The 24,912-nt window shown below is 41.2% G+C and overlaps 1 protein-coding gene across 2 annotated transcripts; it reads right to left on the bottom strand.

Moving 5' to 3' along the window:
* Positions 1-8,715: 8,715 nt before the first annotated feature.
* LOC108136934 (fibroblast growth factor receptor homolog 1) lies at positions 8,716-16,257 on the bottom strand. 2 transcript variants are annotated; one of them, XM_017258409.2, is made up of 2 exons: positions 15,848-16,257; positions 8,716-12,043 (listed from the first exon to the last, which is right to left on the bottom strand). In XM_017258409.2, exon 2 carries the CDS (start codon positions 11,445-11,447, stop codon positions 9,282-9,284), a length of 2,166 nt encoding a protein of 721 aa, XP_017113898.1. In that variant the 5' UTR covers positions 11,448-12,043; positions 15,848-16,257; the 3' UTR covers positions 8,716-9,281. The 2 variants fall into 2 exon arrangements, with proteins under 2 accessions (XP_017113898.1, XP_017113899.1); XM_017258410.2 differs by lacking the exon at positions 15,848-16,257 and adding an exon at positions 12,717-12,840.
* Positions 16,258-24,912: the final 8,655 nt, after the last annotated feature.

Genomic DNA, 24,912 nt, shown 5'->3' on the forward strand with positions numbered 1-24,912 from the left:
CTGGCCAAATGTTTTCCACTCCTAATGATGCCGTGGTCATATACCCAACCCCACCCCCTCCATCTCCAGAAATTGCGCAAATATGGCCTGGGTCGAAGTTCAAGCCGACTGCAAACTGTGCTTAATGTCTCACTTATGGCCAAGACCATTTGGCCAAGCCTCTCCACTAACTTCGCCGTTGCGTGAGAATGTTTTGGGACCAAGCCGAAACCGAAACCGCGGAGCTTTTGTCAAGCTCCAATTTTCTGCGATCGCAGTCACGTGTCTCGAAGCCAATATCTTGATGGATCGGCCAGCTGGATATCTCGATCGGGGAGTCAGGCATTATATGGCCTGATAATTTGGCTTAAATGCGTGGCCAACTCCACTCAACGGCCGGCAGTAATCACAGGGTATATTAAAGTAATTGTACCTTAGATGGCGCGCGACTTTCAGATACCCGCTTCTTGGACATGAATGTTATATTTAATCTTAATCGTAATAGTTATTCAAAAAAATATTATGCTGTTTAAAGCGCAGTCGCTGTATAAGAAAAATATTTAAATTATGGCTGTCCCATTTAAATTTATTTGTTCTTCAGCTTAAAATACTTGAGATAAATCTATGCCCATATCGGTATCAAACCAATTCAAAAACCCCATATACCCCTCGAAATCTCACCGCACCTTGTATAATAACTGTCTGTGGAAGTCATTCCTAATCCTAATCAATTTTGAACGCCTCACGAGGCGTCATAAATACGCTCATACGAAAGATAAAGACTTTGGGGCAGGAAGAGTGCGTTGAAGCCAAGGAGGTTGTAATTTTAGCCTTTTTAAAAAAACATTGCCAAAGTGTTACAATTTCCATTAGCTACAGTTATTTGACCGAAACAGAGAGTGAGGCAACCGGGCTCGGCCGGGCACAATTATCAACTTTTTGCGTTGATTACGATGATGGATTATAACACTTTGCCAGTGGTTGGACCAGTGACTAGTGGCCAGTGGCTAGTTGCTAGAAAAACTGGACCGGCCGACAGCGAAATTGAATGAGCGGCAATGGCAGCACTTGGGGGCAGGGCAACAGCCGATTGCCATTTCTTATATATGGTATGCATGTCGTATGTTGTATACCACACCATAAAACGTCTGGTATCCTGCACTCGGGGGCACAGAAATTAATTTAACAGCTTGACAGGATTACGCGAGAACAGGGTCAGCAAAGCGGAAAAATGTCCGCTGACAGGCAGCACGAAAACTGATTGGTCACAAGTCAAAATCGGGAGACAACAGCTTTCGGCCCTTGAGGCCATGGCGAATGTGGCCAGCGGATGGGCTGTGGACTGTGGCCAATTAGCGGAGCATTTAACACTTGCTCCTGTTCTGGCCAAAAACCGGGGGGACTGACCCACCGGAGCAGAGGCAGAGGCACGAGGCACAGGTGCAGTCGCTCGATCTCGCTGTCTCCGGGTGTGCTAATTGAGCCGCGATCTATGACAAACATAAATGTATTCGGGGAGGGTCCAAAGCATGCACCAGGAAGGCACATTAGATTTGGAAACCGAATCCAAAAGTGCTCTAAAGGAACATGGTGTTCAAATAATCAAAATAAATTGGAAGCAAAGGTTCTCTGTCATTCTTTATAGCTGAGAAGAACATAGCCAATTAAATTCATGAATCATGGTTTTAGTCTAATCAAATAAATAAAATGATTCCTTTTTTAATAATACCAAAATTGTTAAATTTGACTCACAACAGCAACAAAATCAGTATTTTAAACACTTCAGCGCTTGAAACCTTGAAATTCCTATTCAAGATTGTCTCACTTGAGGTTTTGTATTTAATAAACAACATTTTTTTAAAGGCAAGCTTCACTTATTCATACATTCACGTAGTAATTTTTTTGTATATATTTATTATTGATATTTCCATATTTATGGAAGAATTTTAAATATTTAAAGTAAAAAAAAATGTTTTAAAATAGTTTTTTCTTTGGGTTTTAAAACTTTGATGGACTGTGGTTTCAAAGACATCTCTCATATCTAACCTCTTCAAAGAGTATAGAAAGTCAAAAGTCGGCTTAACGACCATTGACTAGACCATTAGCTATATGAAGTGGCACATGCAAATATTCCGACGATTAGGACTGGACTACGACTGGTTACTGGATTGAACTGACTTCTGGCTACTGGCTTCTGGCATCTTCGACTGCCGCCGGCCGATTAATCAATGATAAATCCGAAATAGATAAATGACCAGGCACATGGCAAATGCTGTGTGGTCCCCCGTGCAGAACTGATCACCTGCTGTTGCTTCTGTTGCCTCCAATCTGTTGGCCAAGCCCATGGGCCTTGGCCACTCTTTCCCTGCTCCTTGGACATCTGTAGCGGGTGCCAGATAAATGCTCCGCTGATGATGCTGACAGAGAGCTAGTATTCAGGCCTGCAATCCAGAGTGGCTTCACTCCCCTTGCATCTTCGTCGTAGTCGTCGTCGTCGTCGTCGTCATCATCATCTGCATTGGCTCTTTATGGGCATTGTCAATGTCCCGGGACGCATTTGCATCGTACGGTTAATTGTGACCGCTATTTGTTGACCAATTGTGGGTGGCAGTCGCACCACCAAACCACCGAATTCGGCATGCCGTGGCATTCTGCATATGCCAAAAAAATCGAGAGCTGGTTTAGGTTTCCATTCTTGTTGATTTTGTTGCCTAACTGAGGGTATTATAGATTAGTTCACAATAATAATTGTCTTAAATAGTTTTTGGTTACTTAAGAATATAAAAATAATAAGTTAAGTTTTGGATCTTACAAATCTTCAAATGCATAATAATATTTCAAAAGATTTTAGACATTCGACACATATAATGGTATTATTATACCCTTGCAGAGGGTATTATAATTTCAGTCAGAAGTTTGCAACGCAGTGAAGGAGACGTTTCCGACCCTATAAAGTATATATATTCTTGATCAGCATCACTAGTAGAGTCGATCTAGCCATGTCCGTCTGTCCGTCCGTCTGTCCGTCTGTCAGTCTGTCCGTCTGTCCGTCTGTCCGTCTGTCCGTCCGTTTATATGCAAACTAGTCTCTCAGTTTTAAAGTTATCTGCATGAAACTTTCCCAAAAGTTGTCTTTCTATTGCAGGTAGTATATAAGTCGGAACGAGCCGGATCGGTCGACTATAGCATATAGCTCCCATAGGAACAATCGGAAAAATAATTGAAAAAAAATTATAACTTTGCTGTTTTTTAATTTTTTGTTTAGTTCTTCGACATATAGCAATGGTTAAATAATTCAGAATTATGGTTTAAATTACATCAAAATCGGACGACTATAGCATATAGCTCCCATAGGAACAATCGGAAAAATAATTGAAAAAAATTATAACTTTGCCGTTTTTTAATTTTTTGTTTAGTTCTTCGACATATAGCAATGGTTAAATAATTCAGAATTATGGTTTAAATTTCATTAAAATCGGACGACTATAGCATATAGCTCCCATAGGAACAATCGGAAAAATAATTGAAAAAAATTATAACTTTGCTGTTTTTTAATTTTTTTTTTAGTTCTTCGACATATAGCAATGGTTAAATATTTCAGAATTATGGTTAAAATTTCATCAAAATCGGACGACTATATCATATAGCTCCCATACAAATAATAAAAATATATAAAAGAACAATCAAATAATTAAGCTGCAAATCGTCATAGCTTCAATGTTTTTAAACATATACGCAAGTAAATCATAATTTTAATGTTTTCAAAAATATTTAATTCTTGCGATAGCTGCAAGGGTATATGAACTTCGGCTTGCCGAAGTTTGCTTTCTTTCTTGTTAAAAATGAAATTATTGGCGCATGGAAATATTTTAAGAAATACTATACTGTACTAATTAATTTGAATAAAAATCCCTTAAAATACCGGTAGCCTAATCTTCATTAAATTATATTAAATACCTTATTTATATTGAATTCTCCACATAGAGATAAAAAGTAACGTTGATACTATATTGTCTTCCTATTAAATGTAATACATATTATAAATGGTGACTTTTGGATAAGATCGTTAGGGTATAAGCACCTTCGATGCTGTGTTCTAACGCAACTTCCTCCTTTGGCATTTGCTTGGTGCTCCCTGTGACTCTGGCTCTTTGATCCAGGTTCGCACAGGTGGCACTTGGAGTGGCGACATTGGGGAGAACTGCAGTAATCGTGTCCTCCTGCGAGCTTTGCCCTCGTTAGCTCAGCACGTTGCTGTTGCAGCTAGCCGGATATCTATATATAGCCAACTGGTGTGATTTTGATTCATGGCGCGATTATATGTGCGCACGCAGTTTATCTTCTTTTCTTATATCTCTCCTGCTTTTTTGTCTTGAGTAGCAGCAGCAGGAGCAGCACAGTAGCCTGGGCCCAGCGTGAAGGCTTGAAATTCGAACACTTTCTGGAGGAGCCCCTCGCGGGGTCTCTGTGGCAGATCCTCGCACCCCTTCCCCTTCCTTGTGGCACTTAACATTTTATTGTTAATAAAATATATTACAAGGCGCAATACCAAAGGCCAACTGGGTTGTGTGCCAGGCTCTCGTTGTATTCAGGCCCAAATGCGTTAACGAAATCATCTACCGCATCCTCTGGTCCATTTGAGATCTCCCCCTTGGTTCCTCAGGTGAAAACCCCCCTGCCACCGCCCCTGGGACTGTCGCGTGAGTTCGTGTCGTACATTTAACGCGTGACTTCTTTCGAAAATTGTTCATAAATTTTGCGTTTAACAGTAGCAGAAAGGCAACGGCAAAAAAGGGCCACAAAAGTCAGGCCAATACAAGACCGTTGAAGGCTGCGGCCAAGGAATTGGCTAACTGAAATTTTCACAAATCGGAAATTCAGTCTACAGATCAGTGCTTGATACTCTGTAAGGGGACAAAATTGAATCAGTTGATAGGTACCTCTAATTCAAAGTTTCGACTATAAATAATTTGTAGCTGAAAAATTACATAGACTTAATTGAAAGCAATTTATTTTCACTAAAAATTAAGACTTATTATATTATAATTAGATAAATTAAATGTGATGCAGATTATATAACTCTTAATTCCTTTTTGCAACTTATTTAAACCCAGATTTTTCAACGCTCCAGATGACATAAATTCTTTTAAAACAGATTCAATGAAGTGGACTCCAAATTCGGCGAAGGGCATTTTCGTTTCGATCCGGATTGGTTGGTCACGGATTGTTCGGTTCATAATTTTGTCCAACTCAACGAAAATTATTTCACAAATCTGACAGATGCAGCGACCACGAACCATGGCGACAGATAAAATGCGAGAGCAAAATGAAATGAATTACTGAACCTCAACTCATCGTTTGCTGCCTTTCGCTCATTATAATGCAAATGCAATATATATTCGAGTATTTCTAATTAATAACACACAAAATGTAATCAGCAATGTTAATTAGGCACATCCGCTGCTTGGCCCATTCAGCGTTGTCACCTCCACTCCACGTTCGTTTTCATTCATAAAAATCCGACAGAGACTCTGTCACAGTTTTCGGTTCGGTTTCGACTGCTCACTGCTGACTGCTGCCCACATGGCAAAATGTTGGCTGGATTTGCATAGTTCGTAAGCCAAGTCAAGTGATCATGGCTGCTGTAGTAAAAAGGCACAAAATCGTTAAAGATTTTGTGTGCTTGTTTTCGATCATTCAAAGTTTATCCGGAGAATTGAATAACCGGTTTACCAGTTATGAAACTGTTTCAACTTTATCGGTTGTGTTTTTGGGTTCTTTTTTTTTTTGTTTTTTGACTTTTGGTGAAGTTTTATGAATGAAAGAGCGTAAAATTAGCATTTGAAACACGTGAAGTACCACTCAATATTACTCATACGTCCCAGTGGACTTAAGAAAATAGCGATTCAGTTCCGAGGGAAAAAGCGAATTCTACTGTGAATCAACATTTCGCTGACAGGTGCGCCAAACTGATTCATCCTCTTGCTTATTCAAATAAGCAAAGTAAATTATTGTTAATTTATTATTTCCGGTGCTGGTCGATTTAAATCGCTGCCAAGCTCAGAGCGATAAATAATGTATCTATTGAAATGCTAACACATCTAATGCTTTAAGCACTTGTCAAACGCGGCGCTTGGTGTTTGCTCCATTCGGTGAAATATCCCCACAAAAGGCGCCAATTATGTCGGTGGCGAAATGATACCTCAACTCGCCTGATCACCCTGATCTGCCTTCGGTCCGCCTTTCCAAACCAAAAGCCCCAAGACGAGGTCAAACTCTAGCTGTGCAATCGACCAACTGACTGACTGACTGACGGCCACGATCTGGACGATCGACGTTAGACAGGCAATTTGTAGATTTTTAAAATAGTTTCAAATGAAACCCAGCCAGTCGTCCAGCAGGCACTCCACCAGACAACCTGTGCGCTGTCCGATCGCCAAAAGCGATTGACCACAGCAAACACAACAATGAGGAGTCTGTATTGGAGAAGTCGAAGCTATTCATACCCTTATCCTCGATGACCTTCACTGGGTTGTTGTGGCTTTTATTTGTTAATAAGAAGATTCGAAGAATTGGTACAATTACAATAAATAGTTTCAGTTGTCTTGTGTATACATTTATGTTCTTATTTCAAATATAAGCGGTGAATCATATTGTATTTAAAGTTTTATAAAGCGAATGGTTGATTTGTTTAAATTATATAGAACGGTGGCATAGAAGTAGAGGAGTAAGAAAAGAGGGCCTGAGATGTAAACAATCCAAAGTCCATGGCTAGTTTTTCGCTTTTAATAATTATACCTTAACTGAAACGTATTAAAAAAAACTCAAATTGAGGGAATAAACTAATACGGCAACAAATATCTTACCTAATCCCATATCTTTAATCCCCCTCTGAAAGAGTATAAAAAGCTCATGCAAATTAATAGCCAACTTTGGCCAAAAATTAATTGATCACTCGAGACAGGCAACATTGCAGAGATTGCAAACCAGACTTATAGACCCGTCGATCGATCGATCGACCGATGGCCGGCTGATCGCTGCGAATTATGTTGGTGCTGGTGGGTAAGTGCCCGCATATTCGAGCTGATCATAGACTTCCTGAGGTAGCTGGATCGATTAAGTTGGTGAAATGTTTTTTCATGACTCCATGAACAAATTTCAATTAACATATTCACGCAATAATTGCAGGGGTTTCTGCGGCCCACGTCGCTTGTGGTCAGAAAACAGGCGGCCCACGCTCGAATCCCCACTAGACACGTGTCAAACTTCCGATCATTAGGAGCAGACAGGCGCTCATCGCACCACGCCCACTCGCCAACTGGAGGGGCCCTAATTAATAAACAGACAAAACAATTTTAGGGCCCCTCAAAGAAAAACATTCGGATTGATAAATTATCGAAAATGCAGTTTAGCGTGTGCCTTAGACAAAAAGATATTGAGATTAATCACTGGACCAGGCCGCTCGTCATCATCCGATCAGAGATGCGTTGGCGATCCTCTACGGTAATGCCGACTAATTAATGATGGCCACGCATGGAAAGCGATGAAAATGTTGTCGTATAATCCAGTAGGTCACTGGAAAATAAAAATAATAAAAAAAAAGCCTGGCCATCATGATGTAACAGACGACGGAAAATATTTGAAAATTTGATACGGTAGTGTTAGCTTAAAGAATGTATTTAAGGCGAGAATAGTGAGACTGCAGGAACTTAACAAAAAAAACAAGCACTATAAAAGCATTTTTGTGTAAAGGAGGAAACTAAAAGAAAATGTCGAAGAAGTGAACAGCTAAAGTGAACAAAGTGAAAAAAAAGATGTCTTTGAAAAGTACTCTCTAAAAATTTGGATTTTATAGAAATGTAATGACCTAAAAATATAAGTTTGATATAAGAAATAAATAAATTAAAATCAGTTAAAGTTAATTGTCAGTTTAACTGAATTTTTCAAAGTTCCTTAGGAAATATAAACTCAATAAGAAATATTTTAATCTTCGCTGCACAACAAGTTCAACGATGAATAAGTACCCCAGACAGTGTCAATTTGGACTTCTGTTGGCTTCCACACCCACATTAAGTCATGGCAATTACCGTTGAACACTGGCTTAGACCGGCTCATAATCAAGACACAAGTTTTAATTTAAATTTGCCCCAATGCCCGTATCTCACAAGTAGCACACACAATGTTGCAAGATCGTTTGGATCGGATCGCTGGGACTTCGTGGCCGCCACAGATCTAAGTCGGCCAAATTTTGGCCCCTGGCAGACTCTGCCCAGTGCGAATACCTCCTGAAGTATTGGACACTCCACAAATCTCCCGCAATTACAATACTTTATAAACTTATTTTTCTTCTCCCATGGCGAGGCCTGTATTATCGTCTAATTGCATCGCCGACGCTCTTGGCATTTGGCGCGTCAACAAACGAGCCGCCAACGCCGCGACCCCAACCCCAAAGATCCCCACCCCCAGCCCCTTAATCCTATCACACCTCAGCGGCGGTTTGAAACTGAAAAACAAAAAACAAAAAAGATATAATATATAAGTGGGGGAAAAATAAAAACAAAATCAACTGAGTGGACCGCAGGCCGTTCCATTCATCATTTTTCGTTTAGTGACGCGCGTGCCTCGTGCGCCTCAAATCGAGTGTTATTTTTTTCACAGATTTTCAAATTGAGACGTCATGATCTCGACGGTTTCGTTGGCTCTCTTCTGTTATGGTTATGATTGTGTTAATGCTTCTTTTCGGATATGTACGTACAACATTTATTGTTTCATAAGGCACTGCGGGCATGCAACTAACTCTAACATAGAACATTGTTGTGCTTATGGGCTACGAGTATAATTTAGCGAGTATAAAACTGCGAATACTACAAAGATCAGTACAATGAAAAATACAACAGAAATACAACCGAGTCTTAATCGAAACTTATTATTACGCTTACTAGTTTCTAAGATATTACCTATAATATGTATTAAACGAACTCTTAAATAGGGATAAATTCGAGTTGCAGCTAGTTTTTGGTTTTACGCCTTTGGTGCTATTTTGCTGTGTTTTTTTTTATAAGATATACAGGCAATTTTAATTAACAGGCAATAAGATATATATATACATAAATTCGAGTGTAGATAGTTTTTTGTAACATTAATTTAAACCTTGGATCTTTTAAAGAGTGTTCTAGGATCAAACCAAATAATTAATAAATAACAATTTTGGTTTTTTCTGACTGCGGCTTAGAAGCTAACCTAAATTGCTTCATTTCTTCGCAGGATCGATTCGAAAGATATGGAAAACTAGCTTAGATCGATTAGTAATTACTCCACTTTTGCAGGTTATCCGTTTCGTCCTCCTCCTCGTCGCTTGTCGAGGGCGGCGTATCCAAATTGGCAATATCCACATCCAGATAATCCTCCTTCGTCTGCAGCAGCTTGTCCATATACTCCACGATCTCCGTGAAAGGCGGCCGATCGTCAGCGTTGAAATGCCAACATTGTCGCATGAGTATGTAGATGTTCATGGAACACTTTGCTGGCTTCTCCATCCGCTGCCCGGACATTAGATAACTGTAGAGCTCCTCCGCGGACATGATCGTGGGATACGGTTGTTGTCCATATGTCATGATCTCCCACAGCAGAATTCCATATGACCAGACGTCGCTCTTCGAGTCGTAGAACTTCTCCTGCAGCGATTCCGGGGCCATCCATTTAATGGGTAGCCTTCCATTCGTGTTTTTCCTATAGTACTCGGTGCTCTGGATATCCCTTGCCAACCCGAAATCAGCGATCTTCAAGACATAATCATCGCTGACAAGTACATTCCTGGCGGCTAAATCTCGATGAATGCAGCGCCGGGAGGCTAGGTAATCCATTCCCCGTGCAATTTGGTGGGCAAACTTAATCAGATCCTTTTCGGTTATTATATGAGCTGGCGGCGATGGAGGCGGCTGTGAACTATCCCGGTCCTGATCTCTGCCAAATGGTCGATTTTTGTAGAGAAAGTCCTTGAGGTTGCCGTGCGGTGCGTATTCAACGATTACATAAAGTGGCCCACTTTGACTGCAGCATCCCAATAGGTTAATAATGTTGATGTGACGTCCGATGATCTTCATAACTTCCATTTCCCGCACCAAACTGGCAATGTCGTCATCCGTGTGGCCTTCCTTCACCATTTTCACAGCCACAATGGCATTGTTGACCTCCGCCATGACCACCCGACCAAAGGCACCTTCTCCCAAAGTGGCGCCCAAAACGAGATGATTTCTCGGCAGCTCCCAATTCGAATCTAGTGGGAATTCGTACTCATTGAAGGGAGCCGGTTCATTGCCACTTTGAAGGACGGTGGTTCGCTGCTTTTTTATCCTCACCACCGGCATGATCATGGTGTCCATGGATCCACTGGAATCTCCGCCACTCTCGGGCTTGAAGATTATAACTTTTTTGGTCCACTGGTGCACGGTTTCTATGCGTTGTTTCAGCAGTTTTTCATGCTTCATTTTGCGCACTGCATAAAAGAGAAACGAGGCGCACATGATGATGAAAAGAAATCCGCCAAAGACGATGAAGTACATGAGATTGGTGCGCTCCACGCCACTGGCCACTCCGGCCTCCAAAAGATGCAGGCTTCGCACCACTCGCAGGTAAGCGGTGCTATTCGATCGACCCAAACTATTGCTCTCGATGCAGGTATACCAGCCCTCCTGTTCCATCGTCACGTTCACGAACTCCAGCTGATCCTTACCCTGGGCGATGATCGTGCGGTTGTTGGAGCAGTTGGTCATCCCCTGGCAGGGCACAAAGATCCAGGCCTTCATGCTGGTTAAGTCCGACAGATATTTGCAGTACATGCTGCCACTGCCATTGACCACGAGAGTGAGATTCAAGGGTCCGGTAATCAAGATGGGCTTATGATTAACCCGGTCGCTTACGATCACCTGGGTGTCATGTCGAATGCAGCCTAAGGCATTGCACACCTTGCAGGTGTAGTTGCCACAGTCACCCGGCACCAGATCCTCCATGGTCAATGTCCATCGATTTTTCTTAAGAGTGCCATACCCGCGCGTCCAATCAACGGTTCCATTGCGATACCAAGTGATATTCGGCTCAGGATTTCCCACAGCTTGGCAGTTTAAAGCGAGCAGTGAGCCCGAAGGTCGCGTCTGGAGAAAACTCATTCTCTTGGGATGCCGCCAATAGGGTTTTCCACTTTCGCTCTCCGGCAGTTCAGCTTTATTATCATCATCATCCGCAGGGCCATCGTCCAAATCCGTTGTTGCTGTTTGGTTGGTGTTACTTGAAATAGCCGAGGTTTTATTTTGACTGCCTCCCGAATTGTCTTTTAGCATTTCCTGACTATTGGCCACTTGGCGGCGGCCTTCAACTTGAAACAGCAGCAGCAGTAGCACAAATATCGCCAGCGACCCGCTCTTCATTGTGATCGTTGAGTGACTGGCTCGCCAACTCCAGCCAGCAGCCATTTTTAGGATATTTATTTTTGTAACTCTTGCCAGAGGCAGAGGGACAGGCACTTTCAAAAGTGCCACAATGGCAACTGCAACTGCAACAGCAACTCCCTTGTCGCAGTTTGTCGCATGTGCTGTGTGGTTTTTTATTCACCGGAAATCCACTTTAGAGTGCTCCGCTCTAGATAGACTGCTCTCCCTTTTTCATTCGCGTCGGAAGAAGATCGGTGATCTTCTAGTTTCTAATTTATAATGGAAACAACAACAGTTGCCTCTTTAGTGTGCAACATGTGTGCCTTTGAAGTGATCCTCCACTCCGCTTACAATTGCAATCGGATGCCGATGAAGACGATGCTGAGATGATGATCCTCTTGATGATCACCTATCTTGTTGGTGCAACGGAAATACTTTCCCCCAAAAAACGCAAGATGCCGCACGGCTTTTAATTATTGGGGGCGGTCGTGTGTGATATACTCAGTGAGATGATGGATTTATGGCAGCCATCACCAAAAGAGCTCCGATCGTGGGCGTTGATCATCGCAGTTTCCATAGATCATTCGGCTGCTGGGTAGGGTGTGTTCCTTGGATCGTGTTTGATTTTACTGCAACATCTGAAAGAATGCATACGATTAGATTTATGATCACATCCGTTAAGTATATTATTGCAGCTAAGAAAAAAAATGTTCCCCCAACGAACAAGTGCGAAAATCAATGGCAGATCGGAAGTCTACAGATACATCCGCCAGTTTCTTTGAGTCAATGAATTTCCTTTTTATATTTGATTACAGTCAATTTTGGTGTATTAACTTTCGAGACTTTACGCAGATTCTTTTTGGTCTTGACTCGATTAAAGGCCATTTCCATTTGGCGAGCTTAATTAAAATGTCGCGCACATTTCCGGTAACTTGTTCAACCATTTTTCCTCTCCCGATCTGATTTTGTTCCAGCGCGTGCCATCAATTAAAAATGGTCCACAGGAATGAGATCACAATGTGCGGCAGGCAAAAAACAAAAACAAACCTGAGGTTTTTCATTATTTAAGCGTTGCACATTTTATTAATTTTGAAAATAGTTTTATAGCCGTGGAGCCCATAAAGATATTTCGGCTAGCGCTCTTTTAATACCGCCATAAAATGGCGTTTACTTTTTTGGCGAGGAAGAACTCTTTTCAACTTGTTGTCAGTTTACTTTACGATGGGATTCTATATATAAAGCGCCCTCAAATGTGGTTCTGTTTAGTGTTCTATTCTATTTTTTGCACAACTCTCCGACGATGTCACTCACGTTTCTCCGCTTTCTAGAAGGCTGGGAAGAGATCTCCTGACTTTTTGCGATTTGTGAATATTCACGGAGCTAAATGAAAACTGTTCCAAATTGGTCTGCGTAGTCCGATGAACTGAAAAATACCCAATGCCAATTCCAATTCCCAATGATCGTGTATGATCTCTCTCTCTCTTATTTTCCTAAGGCTCTCTCTTTTTCTCACCGGATGGCCCTTCTCTCTTTCACTATGCACTATCTCTCCCACATAATGTCCTACTCAATGCGCCGGCGTCGGGAAAGAACGACTCAATTTAGTGGGCCCTCGAGTCGCTTCCACTGCTGCCGTTATATTTCCAATGCGTACATACGACAGCTACAGGGTATGCTCTCTTATTGGGAATGATATGTGTGGATTAAAAAGTTTGTAATGAAATATAAAAATTGAAAAAAGCCTTTAGATCTATTCGTTTTCTTTTTCACTGTTTGATGTCGAAATTTTCATTATTATATATTTTAAATTTGAGTGCTATTGCATATTCTTTCCAAAGCAAATAATAATAATACATTTTTTACAATTTGAATGAAACTAATAAAGATGCTTTTGTCCTGAAATAATGGTTCTGTTTTGTTAACAGAATATGGGACTAATGAAGTAAAGTTAACTCAAGGTATCAAAGTTTCAGGTATCCTATAGTCGAAAACATCGAAAACAGTCGCTTTGTTGTTCTTGTTGTGGTTCTGTTTTGTTGGTCGTTGCCTTTTGCGTCCCGCATCTTTTCGCTTTCAACGGCAGCCTTAATTTTTCACATATGCTCGTCCCGTTTCCCCCTGGATTTTCGTATCTCTCCTTTTTCCCCGAGTATTGCTCTCATCTTTAATTAAAACAGACACAGTTTCTCTCGATGCTCTGGTGATCTTTCCAGTCACATTCAGCCCACATCTGGCGCACAAAAAAATTAAAGAAATTAAAAGCAACAAAAATAACGGCCGGAGCGACTGTGTGTTTTGTCTCTGTTCTCCCTCCCTCCTCCCGCCCCCTGGCCACGCCCACGATGCAGACAAGGGCAAATATTGTTTCGGTTTGCATTTGGTGCTCTATTGTCGACTGCAACATGTGGGCACATCATCAGAATCGGCCATATATATGTACGCATTTGTCTACCTAAGATCGTGCCACATGTGTTGCACAGACATTGTCGTCGGTTCTCGAGGGGAAGTCAAAAGCCGACTCCCGCGAGAAAACGACGACGGGATGGGGTTATCCAAAATTTGGACTTCCAGGAAGGCAGCCGCCAAATCGGAAACGGCCAAATCAAAAAAATTTTCTTTCCCCCTGGGAGGACTGACCTTCACCTCCATCCAAAACGATCGCACATTTTAGTATATTTCCTGTGCAGCCCAAAAACCGCCGAAAATAAACAAACACGGCGCGAAAAGTATTCGCAAAGTATACACACAGTATTCCATCCATCTCCTATCGCATTGAACCGCCGGTCACTTGGCATCCATTTCAATCGCACGAGTTCACCCCAAGTGACGCACTTGGTAACCCCGCCGCCACCGCCCAGTGTATTCGATACCAAGTGGAGACCGGCACGAGTCTGTAATTTCGCACGGTTCGTCGGCAGGTTCCAGCCACCCATCTACCCACCCATTTACCCACCCAACTACCCATCTATCCGTCATATGCCACTCAGTACGTGACAGCGAGAAGGTTGCATCTCGAGAGGAGAACAAAAGACGCAGACGGAGCGAAAGGTCGAGTGTATAGAACCGACTTTAACGAAAGGCTTTTCCGGTAAATATAGGAAACTATTATACGGTCTTCTGAAATTTTTAAATATTTTTGAAATACGATCTTAAGAGAGTAAGATTAAGGAAAATACCATAGATAAAATAAAAATGGCTGTATGCACATTTCAAAAATAATATCTGCTCGATTGTGATTCTGCTAACCTGTATTTTTAATATTTTTCAAAACAATTACTTAAGAAATTATAAGTATGTATGAGAATTAGTCATGTAATAATAATAATTTAAGTGTTCACTCAAGAGATTGTTTACATAGCTGATTTAACAGTAATCGAAAACAACATTTGGAATGATTTAATAGCGAATTCATTCATCTTAAAATAATATTTACAAAAATAACGGAAGCGTTTTTAAAGAGTTATTCTAAAAATAATTGTAATGAAATTGTGCATTACCCTATATGGAACCTAACACAAACACAACCAATAATATAGTTTTTCAGTTACTAAAGATCAAAAGACCATCAAGGAACTTTTGGTTGATCCCACCTATGATCGAAACAATACCAGGAATCGGACGTACAACTAGCTAAACAAACCTAACCTTAATTATCAATTGTAAGTACGATCGCAAAGCAGAGAGGAGAAAAGTAAGAAACACCGTTCGCCAGGGAGCAAATTGAGTGATTGCCAAAGGCAACAAAACTGAAGTCGAGGCAGAAAAAAGATGGAATCGTAAAGCTTCTCGACCGACAAATACCCGATAAATTTATACTATTAGCTATAGCCATATACACACAGATATAGAGCAGGTCGGACAAAGAGCAGACAAGTTGAAATGTTTGTTTACGCGGCTAGAAAATATTGCATGTTTCCTCCTGATGAGATGCTCGCAATACAAGTTGGTTAATAAACAAAATCACGCTGGGAAAAACTGAAAACCAAATTATGAATTTGAGATATTTTCTCAGCTCCGCCGAGTGCCGCGTCGGTTGGGCTGGAAAACCAAATAAATAAATATAAATTAGAATGGGAACCCTGTGGAAAAGTGCTTTCAATTTGAGCATGAACCATAACAGAAAAATAAAAAACGTATTCAATGGGGCTTTCAGATACAGAACTAGCCATATTCAGTGTGATATGGGGTAGCCAGAGAATGGATAATTGAACGATTGACTACAGACACACAGCGAGATAAACGACTCAAATTGCTTTGGTTCACCAACATGGAACCACAGCACATTTTACACTATTTGGCCTTTGGGTGAAAAGTCAAATTGCTGTGTGCGGTCAATGAAAAAGTAGACCAAACAAATAATTTGCGCAATTACGCAAAAAGCAAAGTAAACCAAAGCGTTGCAATATGTATGGTAACAGAAGCATATATTTTTAAAGACTTACCTCACAATGTGCGTTGCTCCATAGCAAAAAGCTTCTTGCCAAATAGCCAAAGTGTCTCTGCGTTGGAATTTCTCTTGCCTTCGGTTAAAATGTAAATGTTTCACCAAAACACAATTGAGAAAGTTCACAGAATTCGAGAATGTTTCCACTTAAAATTCTTGAAATTTTTTAGTGCGTATTTGTGTGGCACTTAGGCACTAAAACAGAAGCAGAAATTGCTGCACACTTGACGCTGTCTCACTCTTTCCTTTACTTCGAATGTGTTTTCACAGTAATTCTAGTTATTATTGACCATAATTATTAAGCGATTTTGACCGATCAATCGATCGATCGGGTTCCGTCCGCTGTCGATTTTCCTCCGATTTTCTAACTGTAACGGCACGCAGTCCGATCGCAACTAAAGTCAAACCGAACAGAGCCAAGCGAGCGCTGCGAAATAAATCTCTTCAATTAAATGAGGGAACAAATGAAACGAATTCACATTCCCCCATCAACATGCTGGAGAACACATCTCTGCAATGTATTTTCGCGGCAGCCGCATAAACAAATACAGAAAACACACAAAATTGAACGGAACGCCAGCCACACATTGTATAATCCACTGAAAGAGAGGAAGGGTCGAAAAAACGGGGATATGGATGGTATGGTATGGGGTATATGGTATATGGTATAGGGGCAACGGGGCACATGTGTGTATCTGAGTGGCGGCCTTCCCTTGGAAAGTGAAATGTAATTGAGTGCGCAGACCGCGCTCGTTCTAAATTCGTTCAATTGAGTCGAATGAAATATCTCAGCTACACAATATGTTGCATAGTTTTGAGCGCACACAGAAAATTCATGAATATCATTATGAGGGTGCAGAACACTTAGGAACGTTCCGATTATCACTTTTAATATTAATTATTATTTTGAGAATAATACCAATAAGATTTGGATCAATATTATTTCAAAAGATAATGGCAACGTCAATGACAATATTTGTTAAATAGATCATCATCATTATGAATATAAGGCTTAATAGCTGATCCAATTTGATCTAAATAAACCAATAATGACACGATCATTCGATTATATGAAATTTTAATTTTTGTATGTCCAATTCTTTTACTTTGCTTGTTGACAACTAAATTTCTACAACGTCTTATATTGAATTCGTTTTCTGTTAAACACAACTAAGAATTCGTTACAAGTTGTCAATCTTTTACAAACAGATACCAATTTAGAAAGATAACTCTAACTCATATTTTGAAGCCAGCAAAAACAAAAAAAAAAATTCGTTACAAGTTGTCAATCTTTTACAAACAGATACCAATTTAGAAAGATAACTCTAACTCATATTTTGAAGCCAGCAAAAACCTGAGACATTTCTTAACGCTTCGATTGAGGTGGAATATCCAAAATGGGATTCATTAGCTGGAACAATACGACGCTAAGTAAGTTAGCAGTTATTAATTATGGGCTACTTATAGTAGATGCCAAACGACCTCGGGCGGCAGCAGAACCAGTAGCCAGCCAACTGGAGATGGAAGAAAGCTTCCCTAATGAATGACACTCGAGGAGAAAAAGGCATGAAAGCACACACGCTGTGAGCGAAAGACAATGGCATCGTTTAGCGTTTGTCTCCATGGAGACCCAAAAAAAAGGGTTAACCAAACAATGGACTTGCGAGGGGATTTTGGCCGAGAATCGAAAACAATTAACGATTATTGACTATTAATTGTGGCCGACGGGCCCGCTCAGTGCCAAATGGCGTTACGCCTGACTGATTAATTGATGCTGTTGCCAGGCGGAATGGGAGGATCCCCATGAGTGGCCAGCATAGTTTCAACAGTTAACAGCCTCGTAAAGCCAGGAACCGGGGAATACTGGGGTTAAAGACGGCCAGCAACCAGTGTATGGTCATAATACTTAAATTTTATGCACTCCTGGGCAATCCTCCTGGCTGCCAACTCCTCGGGCAGCCGATTCTCAGCTTCCGTATGGCTTTTCAATTTGGCCAGAACGAAACGCAAGTTGTTAGCGTTTCGAACATAGAAATAAATATTGGAAAATTGGCTCAAAGTCTGGGCCTGGCTCTCGGAGCCTTTGGCCATTAGCTCTGCGAATGGGAAATGGGAAATCGGGAACTGGGACCGGCTTTTGGAGACACGATCTCAAGCGGACCGAGTTGGGCGACACGATCTCCAACCATCGCGCAGAGATCTCGTGCAGAGCAGCCAAACAGCATAAAGTTAATTGCTAATATGATTAATTGCACATTAACATGAATTTTTATAGCCAATTATATGCGAAATATGCCAATGAGAAACTTTTTCGACCAGCAAATAAAACTAGCCAAAAAATGGAATAACAAATGTACTGCTGGACTTATTGAACAGCAATAGATAAAAAAAGATCAGCTTTTAATGCTGTCATTGGAAATAAGGAAGATCGATATATTAAAATGGTCAAGTCAAATTAAATTTTATATTTGAACTAATTAGAGGATTTACATTTTTTTTTTAAATGAAGAATACATTTAAAACCAATTTAAAATAATAAGTATATATAATAAAATATTTAGATAATAATCTTATTTTTAATTTTAATTTTTTAAAAATTAAATTTTTTTACTTCTTTATTAATCATACCGGAATTTAACAGTTGTAGTAGGATCACCTCGGCTAAAGATCTAAAACCCGCTTCAAAAACCAGACCATATTTCCATAGTCGATAATTTTATGCATAAACTATGCGTGGCAATTTGGCATCTTCCCAATCCGAGTGGGCTGCTGCCAGGCAAAATTATGCGGGTGTGTTTGCATCGCCTCTTGTGGCAGACAAATAACAAAATAAATAAATAAATGAAAATGCAATAGCCCTGGAGACAGACTAAGACGGAGACGTAAAACAAAACCCAAATCAAATTTCCAATCACTCAAATACTATTGGAGATTCGAATTTGAATTATTGGCTCCACATTGCCTGCACCACCACCAAGACACCAAGCCACTAAGCCACCAAGCCACTCTGCACGTCGTTTCCGGTCTTAAATCTTTAGGCGCGTGAGCTAATCATAACTTACAATGTGGTCCGGCAATTTGACAGGCGGGTTGCTGGCTTTTTAGCCCGGCCCAGTCCACTTGGCCGCCTGCCAGAGATGCGAGTACGAGTACGAATACCAGAGCCGAACCGAGGATCATGGATCATGTGGGGCTGGAAATTGTTGCCATCGCTGAGCTCGGGGCTCGGCAAGCTGTGCGAGCTGTCAATGAACTTGTATGCTCTTGATTGATTTATATTGTGCTGGCTAGATGTACGAGTATTTTTGTATCTAAGGTAAATCAGCTTAAGCAGCCGGCGAAGTACGACCGTTGATATCTTGCTTTTAACACGACACCCGAAACGAAACCCAACGGAAAGGAAAACAAACCACCACAAATCTCTACTCGAGTTCGAGTCGGCGAATCTAATGAAAGGTGTATTAATTATATTAGATATCCCAGGCAACACGATCTTTGCTGTTCTGGACTGGCTACTGTTCAAGAGCTGGTTTGTCTGCCCGCTTCTTACCAAGGGCCTTAGCCTCCTTCGGGGTCTAGGCCATAATTTAAAGTTAGCTCCCTAGGGAGGGGGGCAAAATGGGCTGAGGCGGCTAAAACTGGCGCTTAAAAGTGCGTTTAAGCAGATCTTTCGGCCGGATTGGGCTTGGCGCGCGGGCGTGGCCTTTTTATATATTCCCTGTTCCTTTTTTTAGTCCGGTCCCCATAATCCCTAATAATAATCATGTGCTGTAATTGACGATTTATGCTAAGCCCGATATAATTTACGCCGTTGGAAACACCGGGGCCTCACCTCAAACCGTTGAGCAGGAGGCGGAAAAGGAGTATCGCATAAATCATAACTGCACCTGGGATAGCGAAAGGGGCAGCTGAAGGTACCCTGGGACCTGCGATCTGCGATCTGAGTGCCTGCTACTGGCCATGGACCGATGGCTCGATGGCTCAACAAATATTTCCCACACACGCCGGCGTCGCTTACATGGCATACACAGGCATACATTACACAGGCATACAAGTATGTCGGGCAGGTTACACACAATGCAAATGCGTTCGCATAAGTCAGTTAAGGTAAATGGCCTCAAAGTCAGGAAGCGAAGTTCCTATACTCTTGGGGGGACATTATAAAAGGGGATTTCACAATAAAATTAATTTTTACCGCATTGGGTATATAATAATATAACAAATCACATTTTCTCATCTGTAAATACTATAGTATTTTATAGATTTTAATTATTTTTTAAAATCCTATTAAAACATTACTTTTTTTTACAATAATTAAATATTATGTAAAATTATAAAAACAAATAAATAAAATATAAGCTACTCCTTGAAAGACTTATCCTTTTTCTAAACATAAATTCAACAATATTTCTGTCTATAAGTTAAATAATAATATATAAGTAACAACAGTTTATTTAGAATTAACTTCATCCGATAGCTTTTATACCCCTTCCCAGCCAAAAGCTTACTCAAAAGTGTTGGCACGCAAATTTATTGTTGTCGGTTGCCGGTCGAACCGCCGATTTGCGATCCATTCTGCAAAAGGCTACCGTATTTGATCTTGGCCTCCTGCCCCCCTGACTCCCGATGCAACCCCCGCCTATTCCGAGTCCCCCGCAACTACCCGCCACTGTCAAAAAAGAAACCCAAAGGGGAAGAACCAGGGGAAATCTTTTGGAGCTGCGTGCCAGTGCCAGTTTGTCTGGCATTTGGGCAGACCTTCCAAAAACGTCGCTGACATAACTGTACCAACCACCGAGCGGTCTTGCGTGGTGTGTGGTTGGTAGTTGGTGGTTTCGGTGGTTTTAGTAGACTCAGTGCTTTCTGCGGTGGTTTTTCAGAACCAATGCTCCGGCAGCCCCAGATTTCGGCGAACGTCGCTGTTTTTGGCATCAAACACATGTCGAGCCACATGAAAGGATCGCTGACTGCTAGCCTGGAATCTGAATCGGTATCTGGATCTGGACGGGAATCTGGTGGATTTACCTATACGTATGTTACATATGGCGGTGGAGCCGCTGGATCGGCTCTAAGGCTGTGCATGTTTGGCGTTTCAATGCGCATTAATTTTGCATAGCCGGCCGTTGTTGTCGACACGAATGGCTATGAAAGGTTAATAAATCAAATGCATATGCATGGGAGACAGCGTCTGCACCTGAGATCCTGGCATGCGACTCGGTTTTTTTTGCTTGCAGGTTTATGCGTTTATAATTTCCTCAATGCCCGTTTAAGGCCATTCCGGGGGCAATCAAAATCAGCGCCTTTTGTGACCGAGCCGCATTAACACCAAATTAAGTTCGATTTTATGGCCAGTGAGGCAGCGAAAAGGAAATTGGGTCATCTTCATAGGCAGATAATGCAGTTAACGATTCGTTCTTGCCAACGTGAATGAGTTATACGCCGCCACGTCACTTGGAAGCACTTAATCTGCGTTTTACGACACAGTTGGCCGACGATTGCCGCCTTTGTTACTCCGATCACGTACTGGGATTAATCACTGAATTAATTGAAACAATTTTCTAGCACGGTCGACAACAGGCAGCCAGCGCCACAAATTAATCAGGAGATCTGCGCGAGATGCTGATCGATCCGATCATGATCACCGATGATCACCATCACCGTTTCGGTCGGTGTTGATCGCCATGTTCGAGACCCGTAAGTGCCTAGCATTTCAACGCCGGCCAAATGAGTTGTCCAACGATCTAACACATGTCGCTCAGCTCATGAGCCGGCGCTCAGTTGGTGATCAATAAGTTCCGCCGATCATTGGAGACCGCCATTACCCCCGAAAAGTGGCTGATCGCAAAATGGCTCACCATTTCTATGGCCAATTGCCAGATACTAAACGTACCGGCTAAAGTGATCATTAATGATCGTTTTGCGGAGGGAAAAAACCCCTACCCCACTGGCTGCCTGCTGCTAATAACTTTTAATTAAATTAAAACTCCGCCTATTTGCGTTCATCGGTCTTGTGATCGTGATCATTCGGTATCATCATCGTCATCGGCGTTAGCGGCGGCCAAGCAACAAATGCCTTTTCACACCAGCGATCAGCGGCGACCCTCACAAAAAGGCAGCCGTGCAACAGGTGCGCAGGCACGATCTTGGGCCCCTTTTTGGTCTTGTTTTCCAGGTCTCAGTGGTGCTTGTTTTGGCATTAACCGTTGGCTTACGAGTCTAGCCAGAAGAAGACGACGGCTCCACCCACTTCACGTCCCCACACTCACAAAAAAATTCAATGCTAGTAAATTAGTAAAAGTTTTTAAAGAATTCAATAGACAATACGCTCTTAAAAGCTTAATGACTTGTGGATAGAGTAATACTAAACAATTTATTTTTTTATAAAGATTCATTGTTTTATAAAGAGTCACGTTCTCGAAGGTAAAAGTTAGTCGTATAGTAACAAATTAAAATGATTTACCTTAAATTGTTGCAAGGAAAACGGATATAAATATATAAACAAATATTTTAATATTATTGAAAATTAACCTTTTAAAGAGGATTGTTATAATGAGGAGTAGAATTTGACAGGACACAAAAAGTCATACAAATACGTTTTAGAACCAGGCAACAGAAAGAGTAGCCTTTTAGCCTCTTAGTTCTTTTAGGTTTTTAATTTAACAGTTCAGGAACAATATTCCACATATTAGATGCTGTGTAGCAGTGCACTCCCAGCCCAACCCTGCTGACACTCCACCCCAGTCCCCAATCCCCAATCTCCAATCCAAGACGCTGGAATGGCAATCACTTAAATCGTTGCGATTATGATCAGCAACAGGCATGGTTCGGCTTCGGCGTTATGTTTTCCTTGAGCTGTACCACTTTGGTTAGTTGCTGCTCATTGTAGATGCGGTTTCCTACGATTGCCGCTGTTATTACTGTTGCCTTCGTGGTTGTACTTGTTGTTGTTGCCGCTAAACATAATTGATCAATTAAAAATTAATACCAACTTTGTTTAGCTTTGGGGCGATCGAAATAAACTTCCTCATTGAGCATACAAGTTAGTTGTACAAAATTAAAATAAAGATCTGCCAAGATAACAAGTGGCTCGATCAATATCCCACTAGTTGTCTTGATTTTATCATCAAATCATAATTAATCATCATAGATTTGGTTGAAATTACTTGAATTTTTAAGCAGGACAATAGTCCTTTTTATCGCCCTATTATATTTATTGGTTTTATAACTAAGCATTCGATTCAGTATTTTCAATATTTACTTTTCAATATATCGGTTTGGCAACAGTTCAAGTCGATTACATATAAAGAATATTTTTTAAAAAATTACTTTTATTTGTCCAGCTTAAAACATACGTTTTGCAACTTCTATAAATTCTGCATTAACTTATCGTTTTTTTGGGAAGACAAAATTTGATCGGAATCTTTTGATTCTCAGGTGTCTCAATCGTAAACCAATTCCAAATAGTCCAAAGCATTGGAAAATTCTGTTCTTTGGGAGGTCTTTTTGGACCCTACACGACTGGAGCGACTAAAGTATTGTCATAACACCGCGATGGCCGGCTACTTAAATCAAATGACTTAATGCCACCAAAACGTCTGTGTCGCACAATGTGTAAACAATGGAGCAGAGCTTTCGGCTCTTTGATTTATATAGCAAATCGGGCAAGAGAACGAACTCCAACCGTCTTCGATATAGGCCCTAATCCTCCCGTCGTCATGCACCGACTTTGTTGTGCTAATCAGCGTTCAAGTTTATGTGACATTTTAAAGCATGCCACACACATGGTCGGCGATCTGATCCACCAGTCCCACAGTCCACCAATCCACCGATCCACCGGTGGTTGGTGGCTATAGTTTTATGCCTATGGGATGGTGGTGCGGCGCTGCCGAGGTGTCGCTGCCAACGATCGTTACAACTTGGATTTGGATGCCATTCGACCACTTTCCTTGTCGCATTGATAATTCAATTTCTTCTAACGTTTCCCCCTGTTGTTATCTTGACTTAATTTTCTTGGGGACCACCAGCGATCTGTTGTTTTCTTTGGGTGGGATTCGGGACAGCAGCCGATCATAACAATCGTCACTGGATGCTGCGGGTTGCGTGTGGCCTTTGTCAAATTTATGATTCAATTTTATTGTTAATTGAAATTCAACTAGTTTAGTGTGTCGCCATAGATCGTTGGCTATCGATGGGTGCGGTCGCAGCCTCCTTTGTTTTGACCCTTTGGCTTGTTTTGGTTTTGTTTTGATCGCTGTAAAACTGTCATCTCAATTGAATTGCCGCTCGAATACTCCTCCTTTCCTCGATTCGCTCATGACGCGCTGATCCTGATTTATGATCATCACCATCATTGCTGCTTTATTACTGTGGGGTGTGGGTGTTCGGGAAACAGTAGTCTGGCAATAAATCCGATAATGGGCTTATGACTCCTTTTACATCTCCCAACTTTCACTGCGGCGTCAATTGAAAAGCAGCTCCCACTAGTCGCCGGTAATCAACAAGTTAATGCCGAGTGTAACAGACGCCATTATAAGGGTCCGCCTGTCCGGTTTATAGGCAGTCCAAGTCCATAGAAGGGGAGGAGTTCGGCTCGGAGTACATGCAACGATTTCCTGATTAACACTTTGAGCATAATTCTACCGCCGGCGACAGAGTGCACATAACAAACAGCCAGACCAGCTGAATGGATGTGGCTGCCAGCATCTCATGCAATGCACTTTGGGAATGGGAGCAAGTAAACTAGAGTAGTCAAGGAAACTCGACTGCAAAAATACCCGGCACTTGTATTTATTACGAATTTTTTAAATAAGTCTTTCGAAACACTGCTGTAACGGCTGTATTATATTCCGAAATTACAAACATTAAAAAACATGTATCTTTGACCAATAGACTTTAATTTAAGTCATTTATTTGAAAAAAAAGGTTTAATGTTTAAAAATATAAAGGCCATTAAAATTGCAATAACTTTTAGCAATGGAATGTATCTATTTATTTTTGTCAGGTTAAGCTCTTGCAGGGTGTTGAGCCAAATTTTGCGAGACAATTTTTTTGCGATCCAATGCA

Source organism: Drosophila elegans, unplaced genomic scaffold (assembly GCF_018152505.1).
Source record: "Drosophila elegans isolate 14027-0461.03 unplaced genomic scaffold, ASM1815250v1 contig_476, whole genome shotgun sequence".
Classification (NCBI taxonomy): Eukaryota; Metazoa; Arthropoda; class Insecta; order Diptera; family Drosophilidae; genus Drosophila; species Drosophila elegans.

Bases quoted from the DNA above. Each gene is read 5' to 3' on its own strand.
- LOC108136934 (XM_017258409.2), bottom strand. From the start codon at position 11,447: ATGGCTGCTGGCTGGAGTTGGCGAGCCAGTCACTCAACGATCACAATG.